The sequence below is a fragment of the Melanerpes formicivorus genome, unplaced genomic scaffold (assembly GCF_026170545.1).
Source record: "Melanerpes formicivorus ecotype bairdi unplaced genomic scaffold, bMelFor1.0.p_v2 SCAF_17, whole genome shotgun sequence".
Lineage (NCBI taxonomy): Eukaryota > Metazoa > Chordata > Aves > Piciformes > Picidae > Melanerpes > Melanerpes formicivorus.
The window spans coordinates 6,023,983-6,049,828 of NW_027142369.1; the positions used below are offsets into that span (position 1 = coordinate 6,023,983).

Below are 25,846 nucleotides of genomic sequence, written 5' to 3' on the forward strand. Positions count from 1 at the left end.
AGGGAGCTGCTCCTCAATGTTATGTGAACTGTGAAAGGACTAGGAAATGCAATACAGCACAGAACATATTCTCCTCCTTGTGCACTATGACTCTAGTCCTCAAAGCTGTAGAAAGCACTTCAATAATTGGAAATATTTATCTAACTTTGAAAGTTATACAATGCTGATTCTTCTGGATCTTCCACACAGGGAGTATATTTTATTCTCACACACAACACGAGAGAAGAGAAGGTTCAGAAACTTGCAGGCACAAAACAAATCAAAACCAGATCTGAGCTTCTATTTTGACTGTAAACTACAAACAATACATTTTGCAACCCTGCTAAACTTTGATATTCCAACTCAAATGCACTACTAGACTACTACAAGTTTTAAGAGGCAGAAAAAAAGGAAACTAATAAGCTACTAGTCCTCAATCATGTTACCCTAGGATTTCTTACAAACAAGCCCTTACTGAATTTGCAGGCTGTTTCTTTCTCAAAGTTCAAGATGCTTCTCAGAATCAGCCACTGACACCAACAGTCCTGAAAAATTCTTCCTCTCCTCTTCAAGCCAAAATGTATCATTCTCAGGACACTGCCAAGTTGAGACCACTCAACTGAATCTTTTTCAACACTCTCTCAATGTTAGGCTTGTAAGCTTTCTCCAACTGACCAATCCAAAATTATTAAAGCCTTGTGATTGTTTCTGACACACATCTGTGACTTTTGTTTATCAAGAACACACCTATGACACAGAGTTTGGCTCAGCTGGGCGTAAGGTGAGGTCTAGTACTACTGAAGATTTGTGAATTAAGGCCTCCAGTGGCTGCTCCAGTAAGTGATGGTCTGTCCACAAGGCACACACCTCAGCTCCCAGGACTGGGTGATGTCATGCACATCTGGCTGCTTATCAAATACTTTATGTGTAGACATGATAGATTAAAGCTCGCTCCACAAATAACAGAATCATAGAATCAATAAGGTCGGAAAAGACCTGAGAGATCAAGTCCAACTTATCACCCAGCACCTCATGACTAACTAAACCATGGCTTCAAGTGCCACGTCCAATCCTCTCTTCAACACCGGTGACTCCACCACCTCCCTGGGCAGCACAGTCCAATGGCCAATTACTCTTTCTGTGAAGAACTTTCTCCTCACCTCAAGCCTAAACCTCCCCTGGTGCAGTGTGAGACTGTGTCCTCTTGTTCTGGTGCTGGTTTCCCCACCTGGCTACAACCTCCCTTCAGGTAGTTGTAGACAGCAATAAGGTCTTTCCTGAGCCTCCTCTTCTCCAGGTTAAACAATCCCAGCTCCCTCAGCCTCTCCTCATAGGGCTTGTGCTCGAGACCTCTCACCAGCCTTGTTGCCCTTCTCTGGACATGTTCGAGTGTCTCAATATCCTTCTTAAATTGAGGGGCCCAGAAACAGACACAGTACTCAAGGTGTGGTTTAACCAGTGCTGAGTACAGGGGCACAATGATTTCCCTGCTCCTGATGGCCACACGATTTCTAATGCAGGTCAAGATGCCATTGGCCTTCTTAGCCATCTGGGCACACTGATGGCTTATTTATATTCAGCCTACTATCAACCAGTACCCCCAGGTCCCTTTCTGCCTGGCTGCTCTCCAGCCATTCCAAGCCCAGCCTGTAGCACTGCATGGGGTTGTTGTGATCGCAGTGCAGCACCCAGCACTTGGACTTGTTAAATGCCATCTTTTTGGACTCTGCCCATCTGTCCAGCCTGTCAAGGTCCCTCTGGAGAGCCCTTCTACCCTCTAACAGATCAACACTTGCTCCCAGCTTGGTGTCATCTGTAAATTTACTAATGGTGGACTCAATCTCCTCATCTTGATCATCAATAAAGATACTGAATAGGATCAAGGCCCAGCACTGATCCCTGGGGGACACCACTAGTGCCTGGCTGCCCATTGGATGTGGCACCATTCAATAGCACTTTCTGGGCTTGGCCATCCAGCCAGTTCCTAACCCAGCGCAGAGTGCACCTGTCCAAGCCACGGGCCGACAGCTTGGCCAGGAGTTTGCTGTGGGGGACGGTGTCAGTATTTTGATCAAATGTGTGTGTTGGATGAAAAGTCAAGAGGCCTAGAGCTAACAGTGACTTGCCTTATGGAAGCGCAATGGAATCTGTACTCTCCCTTGCTCTGTTTTCCATGAAATTAAACAGGGTGCATTCTGAGATTCAGTTGAAGAGAAATATAATTAAGGTAATCAGTACCATCTAGCACTATGTCCATTTCTCCAGATTAGTCAGCCTCTACAAAGACAGTGGCTAATAATTTATTAGATCATAGGAGAATTAAGATAATTGTAATTAACTTCTGTGGCCAAAATACATGTGCTGTAACACTTTGCTGAGTTAGCTGAAAGCTTAGGAAACTCCCATTACAGAGACGCACCACCCATTTCTACATAGCTCAGGAAGTTCATGTAGGTAACGTATGTAAAGCATCATGTACTATCTTTTAATTTGCATTAAGACATGCATCATAAAAAAAAATAATTAATGTCAAGCAGTACTATTTAGAGACTTAAGAAGACAAACTAATAAAACAGTCAAGCACCTCAGGCAATGTTCTGTTCTGAACCAGCACTTCCCTACTAGTCCCAAAATACAGGAAAAAAAAAACCTGAACAAAAATCAGCGGTTCAAAACACAAACAGTTCATTCCAAACAACCTCATTCATCATTCTATATAATGTTTGCTCCACTTAAATCAATTAGAGAATCTAGTCTAAAATCTGGAATTTAAGAATGTACATTCAGCAGTATTCAAATCCATGCTATGTCAGACTTCAAAATTACTTGCAGAATCACGTATGTACCTCAATCTTGACAAGAAAAATTACCCAACTTTATCTGCCCAAGCAGAGAGATGTGAAATTCTGAAACTTACCTGTAACATACCAACTATTTCCACTTTATTAAAAAAGATGAAAGAATGAAGTGTTGATAGCATATTTTCCTCAAAAACTGAGGGAGTGGGCAGAACCATATCTTGAATATACTGTACTCTGTATGTCTGATGTATTTTTTGCTTCAGCTCTGGATCAGATATGGGAATCACCTCTTTAAATTTAGCCGTTTTAGTAAGAAATTCCCTGTGTTTCCGTGACTGTGATAAAGACGGATCGTATTCTAGGCATCCAATTACGTCCATTATACATTCCTCAGAAAACATGACTTCAAAAAGTGCAGTTCTGTTCAAAAGGAAAATTCCTTTGATAATTTCATACAAGTGGTGTAGTCCTTCAATGTTTTCCAAGTCTTCACACACATGAAAAATTTCTAAGAGCTTCTTAATATAGCCCTCATTTTCCAGTGCAAGTGCGAGTTTTTCACGACGTAATGGTGAAGGCAGCGAAGATGCCACAAGTTCTGCAATTTCTTCTAATCGACTTAATTCACAAGATGGCAATTCTAGACCTGGTGATGACATATCATCAAAACGCTCCTCCTCAGATTCATCAACAAGGTCCTGAGTAATATCAACGGAAGGGTCTTTGCCTTGAACCTGCAAAAATGTGACATTGAGTACAGCTGGGTTGGAAAGTAAGAGATAATGAGAAGATTTCTTTAAACAGAAGGCTTTACAAAATAATTTCTATATTAGGTATTTCTCTTTATTTTCTATAAAAAGCAGGAAAAATGAAGAAAAGCCCCATTTTCTGAGTACTTAAAATAAAAAAATAGAATTCAAAATTACTAGTATGGATGATGACTTTTAAAATAAACTAGTGAAACTGTTTGTTTCCAGTCTTCATTTTCTGCAGACAAATTGTCAAATGCAGTGATAAACACTTATCTGTAGGCTATTTAACTGTTCTTAATGCTTTTCAAAGCTTCTGCTACCTCAAACAGAGAGACCAGTGTTGTTAATTTAGTTATTATTTACAGTTCTGGAGAGCTACAAGTCAGAATCTGCTACTGTGCACTTTCTAAATACTCATCACAGAATCCCAGCTTAAGAACAGGAAACCCCAAAGCAGCATTAACAAAAGAGCAGTGGAAATCTGGAGCTGGCAGAAAAGCTGTGTTTAGTGATATTATAATTGTAGTATCTGCTTTGAGTCTTATGTGTCAAATCCAGAAAGGCACTACTGCATAGACGTTAGAAGGTTCTGTTCTTTTTATCTTAAGAATCAGCAAACACATAGAGAAGTAAATCTTCATGGGTAACAGCATGTGACACATAAAATAAAATCTAGAATGTTGTGAAACTGTTCTACTTACATATCAGTAATCACTTCCAGTATTAGTGGCATGCAAGTTTTCCTTTTAGAAGAAGCTTTAATGACTGAGGAAGCTTATAATCTTTAAAGTACATTAGACACAAATACAATAGCACAGCCTCATAACGAGATGTAAACACACTAGATTCTTATAAAAATATTACATCTTCACATGAAGCTGACAAAGCTGAGCTTCTTATCTGAGTGTTCCCCAAGGATACCATTTTTCCTTTCCCCCATTTTGTCTCTGTCCCAAACTTTTGGTCTTTTGACTGCTAAGGTTCCTGGAAATGTTTTGGTACTTATGTATAGTTTCTGTACTTATTTACAGAAGCGGTAAGCTATTGAAATGACTCATTCCTCAAAAAAGGGAAAACATCTACACATGTGCAATTGTGAAACCAGATTTCTTTTGCTTTATTTCTGAAAACAAGAAACTTCAAAACAGAGTGCAGAGAGACAGACCTTTGTTAAGAACAGAAAATGTGCAGAAAGCATTTAATGTTTATTAGCACATATTAAAATACATACATTACATCCTTGATTTCTTTAAATTGTAAGAATTGTAGCTTTGAAGTAATAATATGGGGACAGAGCTATTTCCTACAACTATCAGATCAATCTTTCATACTCTGACAGTCAAGAGAAGCATACTGTCATATTTACTAGGAAAAATAGAGAAATTCAATATGCCCCTCACGTGAAACAAAAGAATGAGGTAAGAGAAAGAATGAGAAACATAGAAATAAACATGTGAGTAAGATACAGTTAAATCCATGCAAAATACATTACAAAATTCACTAAGAGCTCACATAGATTTTTCACTCTAAGATAAAAATTTGGACAGGTAACCTTTTCACTTCTGTCCAATCTATAGAAAGTCAAATATGAAATTAACTGTTAGGAAAATGTTAAACTTCCTTAGGTGATAATAGCGCTAAAAAGTTGTCAAGCAAAAAGACCTGAAAATGCTATAATAAAAACAAAATAACAAAATCCATAAAACCAAACCAATGAACTAAAAATCACCAAACAAAAAGCCCAAAACACCAAACAAAAAAAACCCCAACACCCAAACAAGCAAAAAACCCCCCAAACACAAAACCAACCAAACAACCAAAGAAAAAAACCCCCACCACACAACAAACCCACCCACAAAAAACCCCAAACAACAAACCCACAACCAAACAAACCCAACTCCAACAACCAAACAAACCATAGTTTAGGTTTATGTCGAATTTCTGGAGGAAGGAAAAAGTTTTCAAACTCAAAAATGAAAACCCTGGAGGAGGTGGCTAAGATGATCTATTTTTATTTTCCATCTACTGTGGTCAGATTCACCTCTTGGAACAGTCTGAAAATTGTTAACACATCAAGACAACTTATATAGTCTCAATTTTATACTATCAAACTTACCTGACATATTTTTTCCCATATTTCATCGCATCCTGCTTTTTCTTGAAAACTAAGTGCCAAATCATAGTTTTCAGCTTCAGACCACACAATCAAGGTATCCTTTGAAAAGAGGAAAAGTATCTTCAGGTAATGTATATTAGAGTTTATAAATCTGCATAGTGTTTAAATGGTAAAATGTTAAAATAATGACAGCTTGACACCCAATTATGATAAAACAATATGAAAAAACAAATGCAATCATACTTTGTACGTTTTTTATATGTTCTAAGATCCTCAGGATTTAAAGACATTTCTGCATAAACCAGAACAAGGAAGTCCGAAAGTTTTCATTCTTAATTCACATGGCCATAACATTATAAACCTCAGAAACACTGATCTACAACATGGAGGTCCCTTCCGTTCTGTGAGTCTGTGATGTACATCTACCTCAATCCATTCTCTGATAAAATACAGTAACAAATGCATAAGTTTTGGGTTGTATTTTTAATACCTGCTACAACTGAACCACATAAAACTGCATGTCTTTTTGTAGGGTCAGTATTACAATTTAATGTGTGTTTTAATAAGCCCCAGAAGATACTGTGCTAAAGCACAGAGCATCTGCTTATAAAGTAGCCTCAAGATGTGTAAAAACATTAAAGAACAGAAAATCAATTGCCTAGGAGTATGCATTCTTATCACACTGAACCAGGCACACTGTTTTTACTCATTCCAAACTATAACCCAGAAAGGATGTTTTTCCGTAGACTTCTAGAAATTTACTTCCTACAATGTTTACACACAGAAATTTAAGCTTTCATCTCCTTACTAGAATAGTTCAAGAGTTTATCCAAGCCCTCATACAGCCTGGAAAAACACTATGTGGAAGTGGAAGCTGAAGCTGCAAACAGCAATATCACACACCAATAAGGTATTTGAAGCAACTAAGTCACTGTTAGTGTAAAAATATATTAGAAAACAAAACACGAAAAAATAAGAAAATATAATCTGCATTATTTACATAGTAACAACTAGCTTAAATACAGCCACATTAAATATACATAGCCCCATGAAACTGCATTATTTCATTTAAGACCTAAAATATGCTTTTATTCACTAGAACAAGAGAAGAGAAATGTTCCACTTATATATCATGAGAACTATAAAATGAGAGTATTTTGCTTCATTAAGTTACACTTTGCTTATAGTGACTATAAAATAAGAGTATTTTGCTTCATTAAGTTTAGACTTTGCTTATAGTGATTATTCCTAAAGAAATTAAATTTAAATACTTGAAAAAGCACTACAGGTTGTCAGACATTTATGAAGTTTAAGACTGTTTATGAATTAGGCTTATTTATTTCAAATATTAAAATGAACACTGGGGATAGAGAGAAATCTTAAGTTCAGATTCTGCTATGAACTTACTAGAAGACTCCTTAAACTAGACTGTAATTTAAATAGCACAATCAACTAGCTCTATTAGGATTCAGTAAAGCAATACAACATCATCAATTTGCTATTACCAGAGCAGCTATACTGCTTCAGAGGCATTAATGGCTTTACCTTGCAAACGGTAAATAGTTTACCTTTTCCTTTTCCAAAGGGTTGAGGAAGAGGTGGTACACAGAAGAAAAGGATTTAGGAAGACCACCTCCAAAATACAAAAGGAAGAAGAAAGTCACAATTAATAGTTTATTCTCCATGAATCAGTGCAAATACTCTGGTAATAACAGATTGACAGCAACTAGTACTGCTGACTCCTATAGAGTAAGAAAAGTAACAGTTTACAAAAACTTAAAGGGAAAGTCCAAAAGAAAAGAAACTAAGAGATTCTTTGTACTATCTTTTAAAAGCAGTATGTACCTTACTGCATCATTCACCATATGTATCAGGGTCAAAATCTAATACATCAATCTCTGCTACTAGCATTTATACTGTAGCAGTTTCAAGGCAACTCTCATCAGCTTCCCACTGCATAATGCTTTTTTCATTTAAAAAGATAAACAACCCTAACACTAAAGCTTGCAATGTTTCTAGCTTGCTAAATTTCCTTTTAAGCAAAAATGGTTAGATTTCTAAGGAAGCCCTTCTCAAAAGAAGAAGAAAACATATTTTCTTCCTTGTGAAGAACATGACTAGCAAAAAGGAAAATAACTAAAAGAACATAAATAAGGTCAGTTGAATAAACAAAAACTCTAGGTCTCTAAATAAAATCCAGCACTGGACCAAGACAGGTATGTGTTTTGTTCCTCTGGGAAGAGGAGAGGTGGAGTGAGGCAGAGAAAAGAAAACGGAGAGCACAAAGGTAAAACTGCTTTTGAAATCTATAGTCACACATGTACAGTGTGTATTTGGCCATAGTATAGCAATGTTCTTGTTAAACAGAATCATCTACTATCATACATGGAAGTTCTGATTGTGTTTTGTTTACTTCCACATATTCTGATTATTTTTTTGTTTAGTCTTTAGAAAGGAAAAAACCTGCTGAAATCATATGAGCAGAACAATAATCATTCCGTGTGTTCTATTAATATGAGAAAAGTGTCTTCCAACTGCCAACATCAACAATTTCAAATGATTTGTTACCTGTTGTTTTATCATACAAGGATTTAAAATTCTAGATTAGTATCAGTGCCTCAACAAAAATCCATCAACTGCTACTCTAGATCCTTCGTAAGAGCGTATTTGTAACATACTTTACTGCCGCAAAGGGCTTTTTAAAAAGAGAACATGAAACAAAGTGAGAAATTAATTTCACTATGTTGCATAATACACAGTTCACTCGAAGTTTACATTCACTGTTAAATGCTGACAGTTATTAACGTAATTTAATTCTCTTAATCCTACAAAGCTCATAATCATCCAAAGGAAGAGCAGCACAAGAATTATACATCTGGGGAGAAGTGACTGCAGAAAATTTTACATGTGGCTAAAAACCATAAATGGAAGTCTAGTTTCTGCTTGTTGTATTTATAGGAATCTATATGATTGATCTTGGTGCAATCTAAACGCACTATTTGATCTCTCAGCTACAGGATAGGACTACCTGTTGCTTCCAAACGCAAAGCACTATTTCTGACATGTCTGTAACAGAAACAGAAATTTCTGAAGGCTGCCTCCTCTATTCCAGGAGAAAATGGGAGTGTGAATAAGTATGCCTAGTAATAGTAGCTATTGGTTAGACAGCTAAAGAGATGGACTCTTCTTGCACTTTACCCCTCTGAGCAAAAATATTTAATCATACATGATTCATGAGACCATTTCTGGCTGTTTAAGCAAAACTTTTTTTTTTTTTTTTTTTTTTAAATTATTATTACATACAAATGTCAACCTATAGACATGGGTTTGATGGGATGACTAAAATTTGTTCTCAGCTAGCTTGCTTTTGGAACACAAAGTGTGAAACTGCAGTATTAAAGTACAGCTACGCTGTATGAACTAAATTGCAAGTATGGACAAATGTTTTGCCACTGAAGACTTTTGTACTGAGTGCTCCACAAGAAACCCAGTATTATAGTTCCTCACATTTTTCAAGACAAATTAGAGTTCTTGGCAAGATCTTTTTTAAACAGTATGACAATCAGGAAGCTACTTATGTAGAGTTCACAATCTTCTGATGATGACCAGGAAACTCTTATGTAGAGTTTGCTTCTTCACTTGACAATAGCACCAGTTGGATGTCTCATCTCTGCCCTAGCCTATACAAAATTTGCTGTCTGCCTAAGGCAATTTATATAAATTTGGCTTTTTTCATATTATTGGTCATTAGGACTGCTCAGATTAATTAAGTATTCTTAATTTTACGCTAGAATTCTGAGCATGGCCTATTTTTAGAAGACCTATGTATTCAGTGCTCCCATAGAGGTATTTATTGTTTCTACCAAGAGAGATTAACTTTATGAATGCTTATTCTTAAAAAGATACAGCCTGAGGCAAAACTTCAGAATACAATCAGGGATTTGTCCACTGCTTGTTGGCTATATCAAGTCCACATGGAGCAAGCTCTGGCTAACTGAGAAGTTTTCAGGGAAGCACTACTGTGTGCTACAGCTTTATTTGAGACTTCATTCCTAGGAAGCTAACCTTCAAAAATTCTATTGTAATACTTTAATCCAGGAAGCAGGAACAAGTGCACTTAGATGGGACAGAGCTTATTACCTACCCTATAATTTTTCCCCACTTTTTGAAATTGTTTCCAAAACACATTGTGTTTATTCCACATCCTTTTCACTAAGCAATCTCAAGCTCTCACCGTAACACTCAGCAGAAGTCACACTTTTATTAGACATCAACTTTATTTAATCATTAGCAAGCTGATCAGCAGGTGTGTGTTATATAGCACTCAGACTACCTCCAAGGCAAGCCCTAGGATTTCACAATGAATTTCAGAGCAACTAGTATTCCAGATTTGATTCTGCTGTAGAATTGATTTAAGATTTTATCAATGTGATAAAATTAAGAAAACTCTTTTTTTTACGATGCCCTCTTACTGGTGTTCGTACCAAGAGAGTATACTAGTCTTCTCTGTAGCTCTTAAAAGTTTTCTTAGCATCCCAGTGAGATTTAGGCTACCCTCAAGAAGCAATGATCCCCCAAATTAGACAGTTCTTCCACAGATTCTCTGTCTTAAAATGCAAATGTATCTTTTCCTGCTAGTCCTCAAGTGATTTTGGCCTATGACAATTTCTTGGCCCTCCCTACAAGTTTGATGCAGATGGATTACTTCTGCCCCTTTTAGGGCTGCCTGATTGCTAGTCTTCTTTATCTAAGCCATGGTTTAGCTACAGATGCTTGCCTGGACATGCCAAACCACCTTTCAGCATCTTGCTAGCTAATTATTTACAATCAAAAGTATAGGATCATAAGCAGCTTTCCGCTTATGAAAATAAACTACAGGCACTACTAGCCAGGTTTAAGTTAAATACTTATTATCATGATCACACATTGCCTCAGAATCTTTAAATAAATCTGCTCAAATAATGTAATATAAAGTTTTAATACTGCCTTTGGTTTTGCACGTATGTTCACCTCGCATCTGGGTATCTGTATGCACTAACAAGTTACCCCAAAATCTGAAATAACACAAAGGCACATTTAGTCCCTTGGCAAAATGTATTCTACCCTATACGGAAGCTCCACAATGATAAATGACTTTTCAGTTTGTGATTTCATAGCTGCACTGCCATGAACCATGTGGAATAAAATAAGTTTATTAGTTCTACAACAGAACCTCAACTCACTGGTCTAGTGACCATACCCTGAAACAGCAGAGGGGAAAAAAAACAAAACAAAAGCACAGGAAAATACACATTAAGAGAAAGGAACACGTGATCATTTAAAAAGGATAAGCCACCACAAAACCAAGAGCAATCACTCCCCTTGTTTCTTCCTCACCCCACAGAACTACACCCCTTCCCATACTATCTTATCTACAATAGGCACAACTTTGATTGTTATAGTTTCACTCTTGGCCTGCTTTTCCTGAGAGCAGTTCATCTTCTCCAAGTATTCCTCCAGTGTCCTTCTGGATCTTTTAGAAATTTAGCTTTGTTTCAAGTTTTCTCTCCATTACGCAAGGGCCGTCAGCTCTGCGCTACACAGCTAGCAGATGGTACTCCAGGTGCATTTTAACTTTGTATCCTCGTGAAGAATTGAAAAAGGGACTAAAAGGCAGGGGACACAAAACACTGAATTTCTAGCTGGAAGCTGTTGAGCAACTCAAGCCTTCCATGTTCCAGGCAAAGAAAACAGGTGCAATATGTACTTCATGACTGAATTACAGGATGTGCATGGAGTAGGTATAATAGAGTTAAGTGGTTACTGTTCTATTGCTAAAGCATTGCCACAGTATTTTTGTAGGGGACTGTGATATATCTGTGAATCTTCGGAAGAGCTCTGGTGAGAAAACATCACTGTGCTCCCATGAGAATCTGGAAACTCCCTGGACAGACTGAGTGGGAATGACAAACCGCAAGATAAGACGGGAGGCCACCTGGACTAGCTTAACAAGTAAATATAGCAATGCTATCGCTGACCCATGAGAATCTTGAGAAAAGTTCATTAACCAATTGCAGGCAGCCTAACCCTAACAATACACACAATATGAGTTGTGTGCTGGAATAAATCTCCCGCCTTTGGCCTTCTATATGCTGCTCTGCTTGTGTTTGACTCCTGTCGCACAGACCGTCCCCTTATCCCTACCCTGACCCCTATACAGCGACACATATTGAAAAATATATATTGCATGACACACCTCCGTCAGCTTTCTCCCCTGGCAAACTCTATATAGGTAGCATTTATTTCTCCTTTAAGGTTGCACAGGAAGAGGCATGTTGTCCTAGAACACTAGTGAAATTATTCATTTTCTGAATAAAGATCACTTGTTTAAGAATAGCATCTCTGTCACTAGCATTTTGGAATTGTGTCATATACAGGATTAATTAAATCCTGTATATTTACTGCCAAAGTTGTAGGATCATTACTGTAAAATTTTGAAACAAAAATACTAATGAAACTTAACTTCAAACCCTAAATAAGAATATAAATCCAGAGGCTGAGTGGCTATATTGCTGTACATTTTGCCTTTGCAGAGGAAATCTTCCGTCTACAAATTGTATCTTAACATAAGAAATATGAGTGCTTTTTCTGAGCCACAAAATTGTTTTCTTTCTAGATTGTTCTCCTTAAATAGATTCCCTTATTCTTGTTCTAGTATAAATAACGGTGAATTTGCCAGGAAGTACATGGTCCAGAGCACCCAAAAACTTCCACTGATAGCAATTCTGTGTTACAGAGTAAGACATATACACGTCTTTCACTTTATATGCATAGCAGACAACATCATCTCATTGTAACAGAAAAACTGATCTAGTTTATATGACTCCTGAAAAGGAAGTTAAAAGACCGCCTGTGTTCGTGCTTTAAGGAGTGATTTCAAAGACCAGGGACTTGGATTGTCCAAACTGAAGCATCTCAGGACCATGTTGATGTACGAAGAAAAACCCGAGTCCCCAGGCAGATCTCAAGATCTGCCAAGTATGCTTCCTCTCCAAAGAGGAAAGCAGACAGTTGCTATCTACCAATTAGAACAGTATTTACATGCACACACAGATGTGACAAAAAACTCATTTCTTTCAATCCTGAGCCCTAAGAAATTGAAAGCAAACAATTTAACAAAATTTTACCTGAAGGTCTGGTTTACAGGGTATGCCTTTTATTATTTTGTTGGGGGTTTTCTGTTGATTTGGGTTTTCTTCATGGGTTCTGTGAATATTTTTACATGCCAAGAGAACAGAGGCAGCAAGGCAAATATGTACACAGGTCTTTGCACTGTTATCTTGACAAATAATAATTTAGGCTGTTGCAGTCATTAAAATACCCATACGTATATACAATTTGTTATATCAACAGTTACTGAAACAATCTGTTGCATGCTTGCACTAGCAGTTCAACGTAGCTAGGAAGTTCTTTCACCAGATGAGTAAGTTCATTGTTTATCACAAAAGGTATCTATCTATCGACTTGTTGAAGAACAAATCCATTGGCCAGTAAGACTCCCCAGGAGCTTCAGTACTACACATTTCTCCTTCCTTCCATTCATAAATTAGGTTAGTTGTTCCAATAAAAGATTTTTTCCTTCTTCCAAGCTTCACATTTGCCTAGACATAAGTCATAACTCATCCACTTTCTCCATTAGATATCTGAAGTGCCAGCAACCCACACGCCAAGTATATCACAGTAAAGTGTTCTGACATTTCTACTCTCACATGTCCCTTCAAAAAGATGTGGAGGTCCTCCCTCATCATGAACTTTTGAGCTAGGAGAATGGTAAGACCCTAACATTGGAAAAGTACTTGGAAGTTTTAAGTATTACATTTCTGGATTTTTCTTGGAACATTAGGAGTGCAACTGACAATTGCAGGCAAACTCAAGTCTACTATTCTAACAGGCTCCAATTTTGCTAGTAGCTGAGGCAACCTAAATAGCATTCTGCAGCCAAAAAAAGAAGTATCTTGCTCTTTCTCCCCACAGTTCTACAAATGTGTGAAGAGGCTTGAAACTTCTGATGACAAGAGTTACCAGTAGCTGAAAAGGGATTTTTGAGTACTAACTTGATTTTCTTATGGTTCTGTGAGTTAAGGCAGTTCACAGTGCAAGAAGCAGAGCTGGAATGAAGCAACTCTTCCTTTCAGCTGCTAAGCCACAAGCTTTGTTTATATGGAATCAGGTTTAAAATTCTGAACATTTCTTTTACCAAGGGAAAGCATAAGTAGGCTCACCTGAAAGATAACATGCTACGAAGCAGGATTAATATGAACAGCAAGGAAGATCCAGTATTTCTACAGCTCAGAGTGGAGCTCTACATTAAACCTATATTAGACACTGCTTTGCCTAAGTATGAACAATCCACTTACGAATACAGACTTCTACCTATGCAACATTTGAAAACTTTAAAACCAGCACTTTTCCTTCTCCAGCCCAGAAAACACAGTGCTGTTGTAACAGGACAGACTGTCTAATACTTTTATTTCTCTAAGCATGTTTTCAGTCACCAGTATTGATCTGTGCACTGCTAGATTACAGTATACATCTGACTCGGAGTAGCAATGAGCACAGATACAGAATGCTGTTGCACTGACAAGCACATGTGGTGGTTTGCACTCATCTTAAACTTCAATGCTTACTTTAAAAGTAGGCTTCATGTTTGATCTCACATAAAGTCTACTGACCCTGCACTGTTTTTTTTTAAATTCTTAAACCAGCAAAGCAAGTTTCAGCACTTTATGCCATTGAGCTGTGAAATATTCAAGGTAATTTTAGGAGCCCTAAAGCTTGAGTTACAGTGTAAGAGAACCATGACCTCAAGCTAGTCAGGATTATGACGAGGAGTTAGCTTGCTTAGCATTTTTGCTGGGTGTGTCTTTTCTTACTCCCTGCAATTGATTTTCCATCTGACATTGGCCTTACCAGTTATTTGCTATAGACTGTTTATATAGTGACAAGGAATTACACTGAGAACTTTCCCAAGGAGGGGTCTTTTAAATCCAGACTAGTTCTCTCGATTCAGTTCAACATACAATCCTACAAACAGTTGCAAACACACAACTACTGAGACCGCTGTGTGCAAAACTACAGAATGTCTATGCCTACAACAACACACTTCTCAGTCTTTAGCTGTAGTAGTTTAATACATCAACTGTACCTGAAGATATTTTAGGAAGTCTGAGCTGACCAGACAGGTAACAAAGAACAAAGTGGTTCAGCATTTCTAAACCTCTATGGGTAATTCTCAGCATCCATGAGATAAGAACATTAAAAAAAGAGGAAGGTCTACAGTTCACTTCTCACCCATCTCAGTAGCGTTCTTTAGGGATTCACAATGTATGGCTTAAATAATTGAAGCAAGGTGCAAACTAGAGGTGAGAAGCTGCTTTTATGTATACAGAGTGCTTTGAAGCAGTAGTAACCCATATCCATCTTCCAAGTACATGCCAAACAAAGGTAAACATGCAAATAGCTTTAAAGCCTTCTAGTCTTCTCTTAAATAAAATACATTGAAAGTTGTAGTGTCTGAAATATAAAGAAGAAAAAAGCCAGATGATATTAAGTTTCAGGTACTATAATCCTCATGAACCTCAGCTACTTTACGATTTCACAACTATGCTTTGCCCATCTGATCCAAAGCAGTTTTTGGTGTGAAACAGAGCACAGGCTTTCTATGTAATTTCAGAAAACACTCAGAAATAACAAGACATGTATGACAACATGCACAAAAATGTTGATAACTACTTTGCCTATTTTTAGTACAAGAGCATACAATGTAACTTGCAACGGAGGCAAAAACTCCACACAACTTACTGTATTGTTCAATTTTAAGAACTTGCCATTAAGCATTAAAAAAGGCATAATGTTTACCTGTTGCTTCTGGTACGCAGTGTTCGGGTTAATTTTGGACTCCAAAAGAAGAGAGCCTAGAAAATAAAGTTTCATTTATTTACACATGTACTGCAATTTTACTATTGACATTAGTTTTTTGATTACTCTTTCCTCAAGTAGGTATTTATACCTTTTCTCCTAACAGTAAGCCTGTTAAACCCATACTTTACTGTGGCTTTGTATTTCATTTTCCCCTCAAATATATTGTTCACATAGTACAGAACATTCAAGTGCTTTAAGAACAAGGCATTTTTTAACACCTTTCTTTTCTCAGTAACAACTTTTCCACAGTTTTTGTGAGTGATGATAACGTCTGCAAAAAAACCCATCAGCACACAAAAAGCATCACAGCTGAATTCTGTATGTCACCTACAGTTGTTCTGGATGAAATTTGCTGGTCATGTGGCACTTGTTCTTAAAGTTCAGGTAAAACTTATATTAGTTTGCTGGAAAGTGTATCTAGAAACTTGCTTACAGTAGCAACCATTATGACTGTCAATACCAAAAAACTTCAGATGTGGTAAACTTCAACAATAGTTTCACAGCAGCTTACACTGATTTAAGACAACATCAATTCCCTTTTTTTCTTGCTCACCCTTTTGCCTAAGCATTAAAGTTAATACATGTCACATTTAAATGGTTCACAGGGCTGATTTAGGTGAAAACAATCCTCAATACTACTGATATTTTTGGTCCTATCACTTTTGCCATCCATCTTGAGGCAGAAATGCCATCCGATATGGGACTCTCTACAGCCATAACTTAGTATTAACACACCTGCAGCACTTCATTCAACACACATGAAGTACCAATATAAACTTTTACAGCCAGTCCTGTTATTAAAACATACAGTCACAGGCACCACAAAGAGGCATTTCTCCACTCATTTATCTGCTTTAACTTATTAAGAAAAGTCCAACTTTAAGAAGTCACAATTTCTCAGTTTCACTGTTACAGTTCTAAGGCAGTCTTACATTTATATTACCAGAATATTTGCCAAATATCTTCACAACATTTACACTAAAGAAAAATTAAAATACTTCAACCACAAATAGGAAGCCTGAGAACCCGAAGACAAGCACACATATTACTTGGATTTAGAAAAGATACTTGGAATCGAAAATTGCACTTCTGAATCTCACAGCAAAATCAACGACTAACTAGGTTTCACTATCTGAAGAGTGTATCAGTTACAAAAGTCAAAGCAAAAGAATATCCTAACCCAGTGTTCTTGTATCATCATCCTTGATGTTGTAGGTTACGGTTAAAGTTGCAGAAGAAAAACACACTCCTTTCCTGAAGAACTGCTACTGATTAATACAAGATCATAGAGTGGTTTGGGTAATCTGAACTAAAATGCCTGTAGTGAGCTGGGACATCTTCACCTAGATCAGGGTGCTCAGAGCCCTGTCCAAACTGACCTGGAATGTTTCCAGGGATGGGGCATCTAACACCTCTCTGGGCAACCTGTGTCAGTGTTTCACCACCCTCATTGTAAAAGCTTTTTCCCTTGTATGTGATTTAAATCTTTAGTCTAAGAAGTCCAATACTGTAAGTTTAAAACTGTTACCCCCGTCCTATTGCTACAGGCCCTGATAAAAAGATGGTTCCTATCTTTCCTACAGGGCTATTTAAATACTGGAAGACCACACTAAGGCTGCTCTAAAGCATTCTCTTCTCCAGGCTGAACAACCCCCAAACTTTCACTTTCAGCCTGTCTTCATAGAGTAGTTGTTCCATCCTTCTATCCTTTTAGTGGCCCTCGCTTGGACTCGCTCTACCAGGTCCATGCCTTTTTTGGTCTGATGACTCTGGAGCTAGTAATCGTATTCCAGGTGGGGTAAGAAAGATTATTATTTCATTAAATTTGAAACTTTGCCACAGATTTTTATACTAAGACACAATCCAACAACAGAACTGAACTAAAGGGCCCTTGAGGGAAAACAAGACAACTAAATAGCAATATTCCTCCCAAGCTACATACGGTATCTTTTCTTCTTTAGAGGATTTCCCAAATTTTCTAGCCCACATCAGTTCTGTTAACAAAGCAGCTTAAGTGTGGCAACATAACTACAGAAAAAAATAAAAATACAGAGGACAGAAGGAAACCATCCAAGATGAGAGCCACTCTAATACACTGTAGCACTTAGGTCATAGTCTTGAGCTCTGAATTTTGTGTTTGCTTAGTAAACATTTCAAAATAGCATTTCCTTTTACCTTACAATCATTAGTTACAAGCAGCATTTCATTTCAGTCTTACTTTCAGTTTCAAAGCCTCAGTTTCAATAATGTTACATTTCAGAATACTATTTTGTGCTAATAATTTGGTTGACAAATTTCTACAAGGTCTTCAGTGCCTAGAAGTATTTAATAGCAAATATGAGTCAGAATCCTCTCAGATTTAAAAGCAATTAATAACAATATTGTATTTTAACTGCTGAACACAGATCTACAGACACAGAACTTCTAAAATTAGCATAATATCATACCTAACTTGAACATTATATTTGACAAAATGCTACTAAAAAAATGTTGAAGACAGCTGAACGCAAACTTTTCATCTACCAGGCAAACTTTTCATCTTACAGGCTATATCGAGACACTAGAGAATGACCTGCTTACTAGATTTAGCACAAAAGAGCATTTCTCCATCTCTGCTAAACCTGATGCTTGCAGCAAAGGCAGGTCAAGCCTTTTAAGGTTTGACTTGTTAATCACTGCCACGGGCTTTAACTTACTCCTCACCATATAGACAATATTTAGACAAGTATGAATTTGGAGACAGAAACATACAAAAGCATTAACCATGCTGTATAACCTAGAACTTCCCCAGATCCATCTTTCTGGAGAATGTGATCTCTCTTTGTGCAATGTATTCCCCAGAAAGGGTTCAACTACTCAAAACTAGTGACTGTTCTACTAGACATTTCAGCAAGTTTACTTTCATACAGTAGTTCTACATGATCTGGCCCCTTCCTGGTATGAGGCAATCTTAGGTCCCTCATTTGCTTCTGTGAGCTATGCAGCAGTAACAGATGTCTGTAACACAAATACATACCTTTAAAAAAAATTTACAAAAATGTAACATACAGCAAATAAAGTTGCTCTCCATTTAAAGTCACTATCAGTATTGATTCCCCAGTATTGTTCAAGATGCTTATTCTTGCATTTGTCATAAGCAATTACTTTCTATGTCAGTATTTTTCCCTTATTACTATCCTAGAATATGTTGACTATCCACTAAAAATATACCAACAAAATTTCATCTTCACTGACTCAGTGACTCTATTCAAAGTTAAGATAAAGCTGGAAACTAACCTTAACAGAAGCTGATACATCTTCCAAAACTATGCCGATCTAGACAATAAGTTACAGTACTGAATGAATCTGTATAGATAACTGCCAAACATTGGTGCCATAAAGCAACATGTGAAACCACCTAATAAACCTTTATTTAGAATAAACCAAACCAGGTTGGAAGAGACCTTCAAGATCGCGTCCAACCCATCAACCAATCCAACCCACCAACCAATCCAACCCACCCAAACAGCTAACCCATGGCACCAAGTACCCCATCAAGTCTCCTCCTGAACATCTTCAATGGCGGTGACTCCACCACCTCCTTGGGCAGCCCATTCCAATGGGCAATCACTCTTTCTGTATAGAACTTCTTCCTAACATCCAACCTGAACCTCCCCTGGCGCAGCCTGAGACTGTGTCCTCTTGTTCTGGTACTGGCTGCCTGGGAGAAGAGACCAACATCCGCCTGTCTACAACCTCCCTTCAGGTAGTTGTAGATTTGCAGATTCAGTTACGTGCCCCTGTAATAGAATATGCTAACTGAAAAAACCCTAGCTGGTGCTACAACACCACCATTCTATGCTGTGAAAGACAAGTACACAGGGAAAGACTTGCTCAAAAGGGATGACATACAATGCTATTTTCAAAGATAATCAGAGAACAAACATCCTAATCCAGTAGTCTTAAACAGATCTGCAGACTTGTTTACATAGGTGCATACAGAGACCTGCTGATACAGAATCTGCTTTTCTCCCATCAGATTGTTTTTATATATATCTCTCCTTTCTCAAAACCAGAAAGGGTACAGTGTCACACATTACTCTTCATACCTGTATAAAAATGTTTAAATGAAAATTCCAGTTCAGGAGCTGGGTTTTTTTTTAATTGTTTATGGTTTGTTTTGGTTGGTTGGTTTTGCACACAGAGGTTTAAGTTCTGCAGCCAGAGAAAATCTGGGAAAAAACTTAAGCCAAGGTCCAAGAACAAGCTCTTCACTTGCAAGAGACTATGCCTCAGTCTATCACATTTCTGAAGGGCCAAACCCAAATATTAAGGAGAAGGGAGAACCAGGAGATAAAAAACCAAAAATCCTCCCCACCTCCTTTTTTGGTCCCATCCATTTTAATCTAAGAAAAGGCCATAACCACAAAATTTTGTGTTGCATTCCTAACAACAAATGAATACATAAATAAAATTAATCCTTGAGTAAAGCAACACACACTTAGGCAAAATTCTTGTTATCCCTCTATCAGTATTATGGGGTTAGTAACAACCTAGTTTAAAGAAGCAGTGAGAATATGGATTCCCACACTATGGCAGAAGTCATTAACATACCAAATTCAGAAATGGCAATCCACAACTTCTGAATAAAAATTACTAGGTAAATCCTAAAAGACAACTATCAAGTATGGCCTCCACACTTGGGGAGTTCACTTCAGCTCATCAAAAAGTTTAGTAACAAGACTAGTAACTACTAAGCTTGAATTAAAAGTTTAAGCCTTCAAATTAACTTAGTAAGACGTTTCATTTTAGAGGTCTCTTCAGTCATCTTGGCTCAGAACAAAAACAAATGTCTAGTGAGCAGTGACAATCAAGAAACACAGAAATTTTAAGCATGAAGCATGTCCAAAGCAGCCTAAAATACCACGTGAAAAACAGGTAAGAAAGCAAAGGCTTTTGGTTATGCACAGAAACTCATGTGGAAGGGGATTGCAAGAAAAGATCACTATCACTCTATATCAAGTAGAACACATTGTAACTAGGAATCATACAAAGCAACTTCTTAGGGTTTTAAGTGAAGAAGTGAACAGTTGTTTAAGCGGGAAAAAATACATTTGCCTGTTTCAAAGCACAATATATACAATATGAAAGCAGTTTACTGTATTTCTGTACTACAATTACTCCAAATTGCCTGCAATAACTCTTGAAAGTTTAGTGCCTGAGAACACCAGATATATCAGATAGCAACACAAATTACTCATCTGCTCTAAATTCTTTTAAGATGGTGTTAAAAAGCCAAAACAAACTCATTAAAAAACACCTCTCCTAAAAAAAAAAATGTAAAAAATACTATCTTATTCAGTTCTTGTTGCTCCAGTTCCAGATGATAGCTTACCTTGGACTTGGCATACTGATTGTAGCTCTCTTATCTGAACACCCTGACCCTGCTATAAAATCTCAACCACTTGTAAAGCAGCTATAGAGCTACACCAAGTCACAGCTGCACAATCAAAAGACTGAACTGTGTGCTAGCCCCACACGGTCAGCCAAATAAACCTCTGATAATTCCACTGTTGCTCTGTGCACAGCCAAACTGGCCCTTTAACAGGAGTGGGAATTTCCTCCACTCAGGAAACAGAGCCCTCAGTTTCAGGCAAATCCCGAGGTTTTCAGTCAGCTTCCTGGAGTTAAGTCTGTAGGGTGCACAGGATGAATCTCTGCTCAAATACTAGGAAAAGCTGGTTTAGAAAAGGAGGAAGGAAGAAGTTTTATTGTGGAAAGAGGAGGAGCTGACAAAGAAAGACAACAGAAGACCTATACAGCACTTGCCTCCTTGTATGGAAGCAAGTGATGTACAGGTCAGGTTTCTAGTACTCATATGTTTTTGAGTAACTAGGGGAAAAAAATAATCAAGTCAACTACTTCACATAGGTAAAAAGGTACACACAAACTGCATAGTACCTAAACAACAAGATTGCCACTACCTTTTTCCAAGCCATTAGCTCAGGTGGAAAACTTTGCCCTCAAAATCAACTCACAAACAATTGACTGGGAGTAAACAAAATATAAATCAGGTTTTATGAGGTGTTTACACAAGCAAGTTAGAAAAACTAGCCTATTAATAGAGTGCACATTTACCCAGGACTGATACTACCTACTAAATTAAGAACTCAAGCTCTGTATATTATTCGATAGCCTTGAAGTACATGTACACTGCTTGAGAAAGTCTAGTGTGTGCACCCTATTAAATATACTTCTGTATATTAGGTGTAATTTTATGTTTGAGTCAGCTCTGCTTTGATTAGAGTATTTTAGCTATGCCATGCAAAGCAATTACTTCATCTTTGGTTTTGGATCACTGACACCAATTTATATTTTCCTTCTTACAAGATGTTGATGTAAAATAAACTGGCAACAACTGCCTAATTCAGGTTCTAATCAGTCTTAAGCACACGTATCTCACTGAAAGTTAATAAAGGGATTTCAGTTTGAATGGGTTATTTCTTCACAAGCAGGTTATGAACCACAGATCCTTTGCTTTCTTTTCACAAGAGAACCTTAAAAATGAAATCTAGCGCACAGAAGACGTGAGGGTTTTTAAACATGGGCATATTGGCCATGAGGATAAAAAGGGCTGTATTTACAGTAAAGTGTAAAGATGAGCTAAAAATTTAATGACAACCTTGTTTTACCTCTCTCATGTTGAAATTAAACTACGCTTATTTTTATCTTGAATGCTTTCTCTTACAGTATGAAGTTAGCCAAACTTCATAAATCAATATTCTTAAAAAAAAAGTATCAGTTTCACTTCTTGAAGTATAATCGAGAAACTACAAAACCCTGAGAGCTGTGCTTATCAGAAGCTCAATTATCAAGATCCTGCTCAGAGAAGTTTGACTTCTCCCTATGAATTTATGATCTTTGCTGTAGCGATCATTGTACAGTTTGCCAGAACTTTCTAAACCAGAAAGAATTAATGATTCTGAAGTTGCTTTTCATACTAGCCATATATAATAAAGAAAAGTAGAAGGTCTGTTGACAGTCACAAGCTGCAACTTCAAGTCACTAGATACAGCAGCCACGTATCTAATGAAATAATAAGCCATACACTGACAGACTTTACTAGCAAAATGGTACATGCTAGAGATATTGCAAAACATACATTTCTAAATCTGTTCTGATCATAGAAGTCATGAACTCAATCAATAATCAAGGCTAGCCCAAACATTTAGCCACAGGGGTAGATATTATTACTGAACCTATACTATTGTCCTATGTTGTTGGAAAAATGTGAAGGAAGTTGATAAAGCATTGTTTTAAAATTATTTACAGGAAGATCTAGAACTGCTGAAGGACTGAGAACTACTATTCCATTTAAAAAAAAAAGGGGGGGGGGGGGCGGGGGGGGAAGGAAAAAGAAATCTGAGAATTTGTTTTCTGTTCATTAGATTGTCTTTACTACTCTAACAACTGTACTTTGACAACTGTTGATAGCTTTTACAATGTCTTCCATAACTCTTGCTACCAAGGAAAGGAAAAGGAAGGAGTGATTAGGTATCAGCCATCCAATGACCTTTTAAAAATTTATACCAAAAAACATGATCTAAGCTTTGAACAACTGCCTTCACGAGGTGATCGTTTCCAGAAACATCTAAGGAAAGATGGATGTATCAGGATAATCAGCTTTGAAACTGAAGCACATTTGGCATCTAATGAGATATCACTAGATATCCAAACCCATACAAGATCTACCATAAGACCTGAACTTGTTTTGTACACAACGCTGTGTATTCACTACGAACCAAGTGCCTACTATGCCTGCATTTGATGGCAATCTTCTATTTCTTTCACTTGGACTAACACTAATGAACTGCAGTTAAGTGCCTACTTGCTTCTAGGAATCACACCTAAATTATGCATCAAAACATTAAGGCAAGAGAAACAAACCTAAGCCCAGTTCCTTTCTTGGGTAGGACAAGATAAGATTGTACCTTCGAACATACACACTTACCATCACTCTCTGCCCTGACTAGCAGGGACATGCCCTTCAGCCTCTCCACGTAGCAAGAGGACACATGTCCTGTGCCTCGATCATCCCACTGGCGGTCCTCATTTAGCGTGTAAACCTTCACCCTCCGCCGGGTGTCAGTCATCCTGCTGCCTGCCACACCACAGCCACCACTCTGGCTTTCAATTGCTGGAGCAGGAGTCCGGTCGGGGGCCAGGCCCCCCTCAAAGGAGGGGAGCGGGAAAGAAGGTAGCAACCCCACACGGGCACGCAAAGCAAGCTCTCCTTACTTCAGTGCTCCAACGGGATCTTCATTACCGAGGGTAACAGGACTGAGGGGCGCAGGGGAGAAGGGGGAACAAGAAAAGAGATCAAGATGAGAGAGGGGAGCTGCTCCAGGCACAAGCAGGCGCTGCAGAAAAGGCAAGTAAGCCTACGCTGGTGAGAGCCGCAGAGCGGAGACAGACTCTTTGCAGGGTGAAGGGCAGGCAGGAAAGGCAGTGAAGAAGGGATCCCGCAGAAGTGGATCCACGGGAGCAGACGCAGCGGCGGGCAGCAGATGGCACGGGCAACAAGGGGCAGCCGGCCCAGGGCGACACAACAGGAGACCCTGGAGGTCGGGACGCTGGCAAAGGAAGCAGGCGTGAGCCTGACGAAGCCGAGGTAAAAGAGCCGCTGAAAGGCAGGCTGAGAGGGGCCGTTCGCCCCGGCCTGGACCTCGGCTCTATTGTGCAGCAGCTGCCCAGGCCCGAAGCCCCTCGCTCGCCGTCCGTCAGCGCGGGGCTTCCAGAAGCTGCTTTCCTTCCCGCCGGGGCTGGCTGGAGCCTGCGGGCACTGCCTGTCCCAGGGCGGGATGAAGCTGGCAGGAGGGCTCAGCGCCCCGTCTCCCCTATGGGCTGCCGTCGTCGGCGACAGCTTCACTCCCAGCCCGACTCCGCCGCCATATTCTTCTTCCTCCTCCTCCTCCTCCTCTTCCTCCCGGTGCTGCGGCGGCTCAGTCCCGACTCCTTGGTGCGCCCTGCGACGTGGCTGCGCTCTCAGCACTCAGCAGACCAGCCGGCAGAGAGGTGCTCTGCCCTATGAAGGGGACAAGCGGCAACAGCGCGGTACAGCACGGCCGGTACGGCGCGGCCTGTCCAGCCCGGTTCCCTCCGGCTCCGCCTCAGTCACTGTACGGCCGCCATCTTGGTTTCACCTCTCACTGGAGGCGCGGGGTCTCCCAGCCAGCGGCAGCACGGGCCGCCCGCCAGTATTTAAAGAGCCAGCAGCCCTAAGCGGGTAGCGGGCGTGCCTCGCACAGGCTCGTGGGTACGCGCATCTGGGCCCCGCGCGCTCCGAGCCGCCCGCGCACAGCACCCCTGCAGCACCGCAGAGTGCCTTGCACCGCTCCTACGCAGTGCCCTGCCAGGTCGCTTTCGGATCTGCACAGGAGGGACATGTGTGGGGCCCTGGCCGGGCCATTACCGTGAACCCAGGGAACGGAGAGGCGCTGCGCTTCAGGCTAGCGACACGGGTGGCAGTGCCGGCTGCCCTCGCTGCCTGCCACGCCCGGCGGTTGCTCTTCCCGTGCTCAGCGGATGCTGCCGGGCCGGGAGGTGACCGGTAGCGCGGCCACGGCGATGAGGCGGGGCCTCTCGGCCGCCGCACGTGTGCGCAGCGGAGCCAGCGCGCGTCCCCGCGACCCACCTCAGGGGAGATCCCGGAGAGGTGTTGTCATCCCTCGCCTTTCCAGGTAGCACCTGGGGCCGTGCGTCGGTGCGTCAAAAGTGGACGGGCCCTCTCGCAAAAGGGGTGGTGGCGATTTTATCGTGTCCCACATCGCCGAGTGATCCAAAAGTTGAACAGCTTCTGGTTGAGCGTCTGTTGTATCTCTGTAGACAGAGATAGAATCTAACAATTTCAATAACAGAAGCTGTTGAGTCTCTCTGCTTTTGCCCCTGCTGCCAACATCTGAACATATGTTTGACAGATTTCCCTAAAATATGCAGAAACACTAGTGCTTTTGGGACCCCTCAGACACACCACTGCAGCAGAGTCCATTCCAGAGTATAATCTACAAACATGGGAGATCGTTGCAATTTGTATACTTATAGACGACGAAGAGGGGAATCAATACAGCTGACCAATATGATCTAGTATTGTTCCTATATTGTTCCAGTGTTGTTCAAATATAATGCAAGCATAGTACCGAGCGGATAGTCGTGCTGACAGGCTGGTAAGTGAAGGGCATATAAGAAGTGCGTATTAAGGG

At 39.4% G+C, this 25,846-nt stretch overlaps 1 protein-coding gene across 2 annotated transcripts in view; it reads right to left on the reverse strand.

Annotated features, from left to right (window-relative positions):
- PPP4R3A (protein phosphatase 4 regulatory subunit 3A) overlaps positions 1-24,811 on the reverse strand; it is a 46,234-nt gene extending 21,423 nt beyond the window's left edge. The window contains exons 1-4 of one of the 2 annotated variants that reach the window (XM_068148786.1): positions 23,599-24,811; positions 15,546-15,601; positions 5,649-5,747; positions 2,897-3,514 (exon numbers count right to left, since the gene is read on the reverse strand). In XM_068148786.1, the coding sequence (XP_068004887.1) occupies positions 2,897-3,514; positions 5,649-5,747; positions 15,546-15,601; positions 23,599-23,740 (915 nt within the window). In that variant the 5' untranslated portion in view covers positions 23,741-24,811. Of the gene's footprint in view, positions 1-2,896; positions 3,515-5,648; positions 5,748-14,978; positions 15,152-15,545; positions 15,602-23,598 lie in introns of those variants that run through there. The other variant, XM_068148787.1, reaches the window with a different exon arrangement.
- Between the last annotated feature and the right edge of the window lie 1,035 nt (positions 24,812-25,846).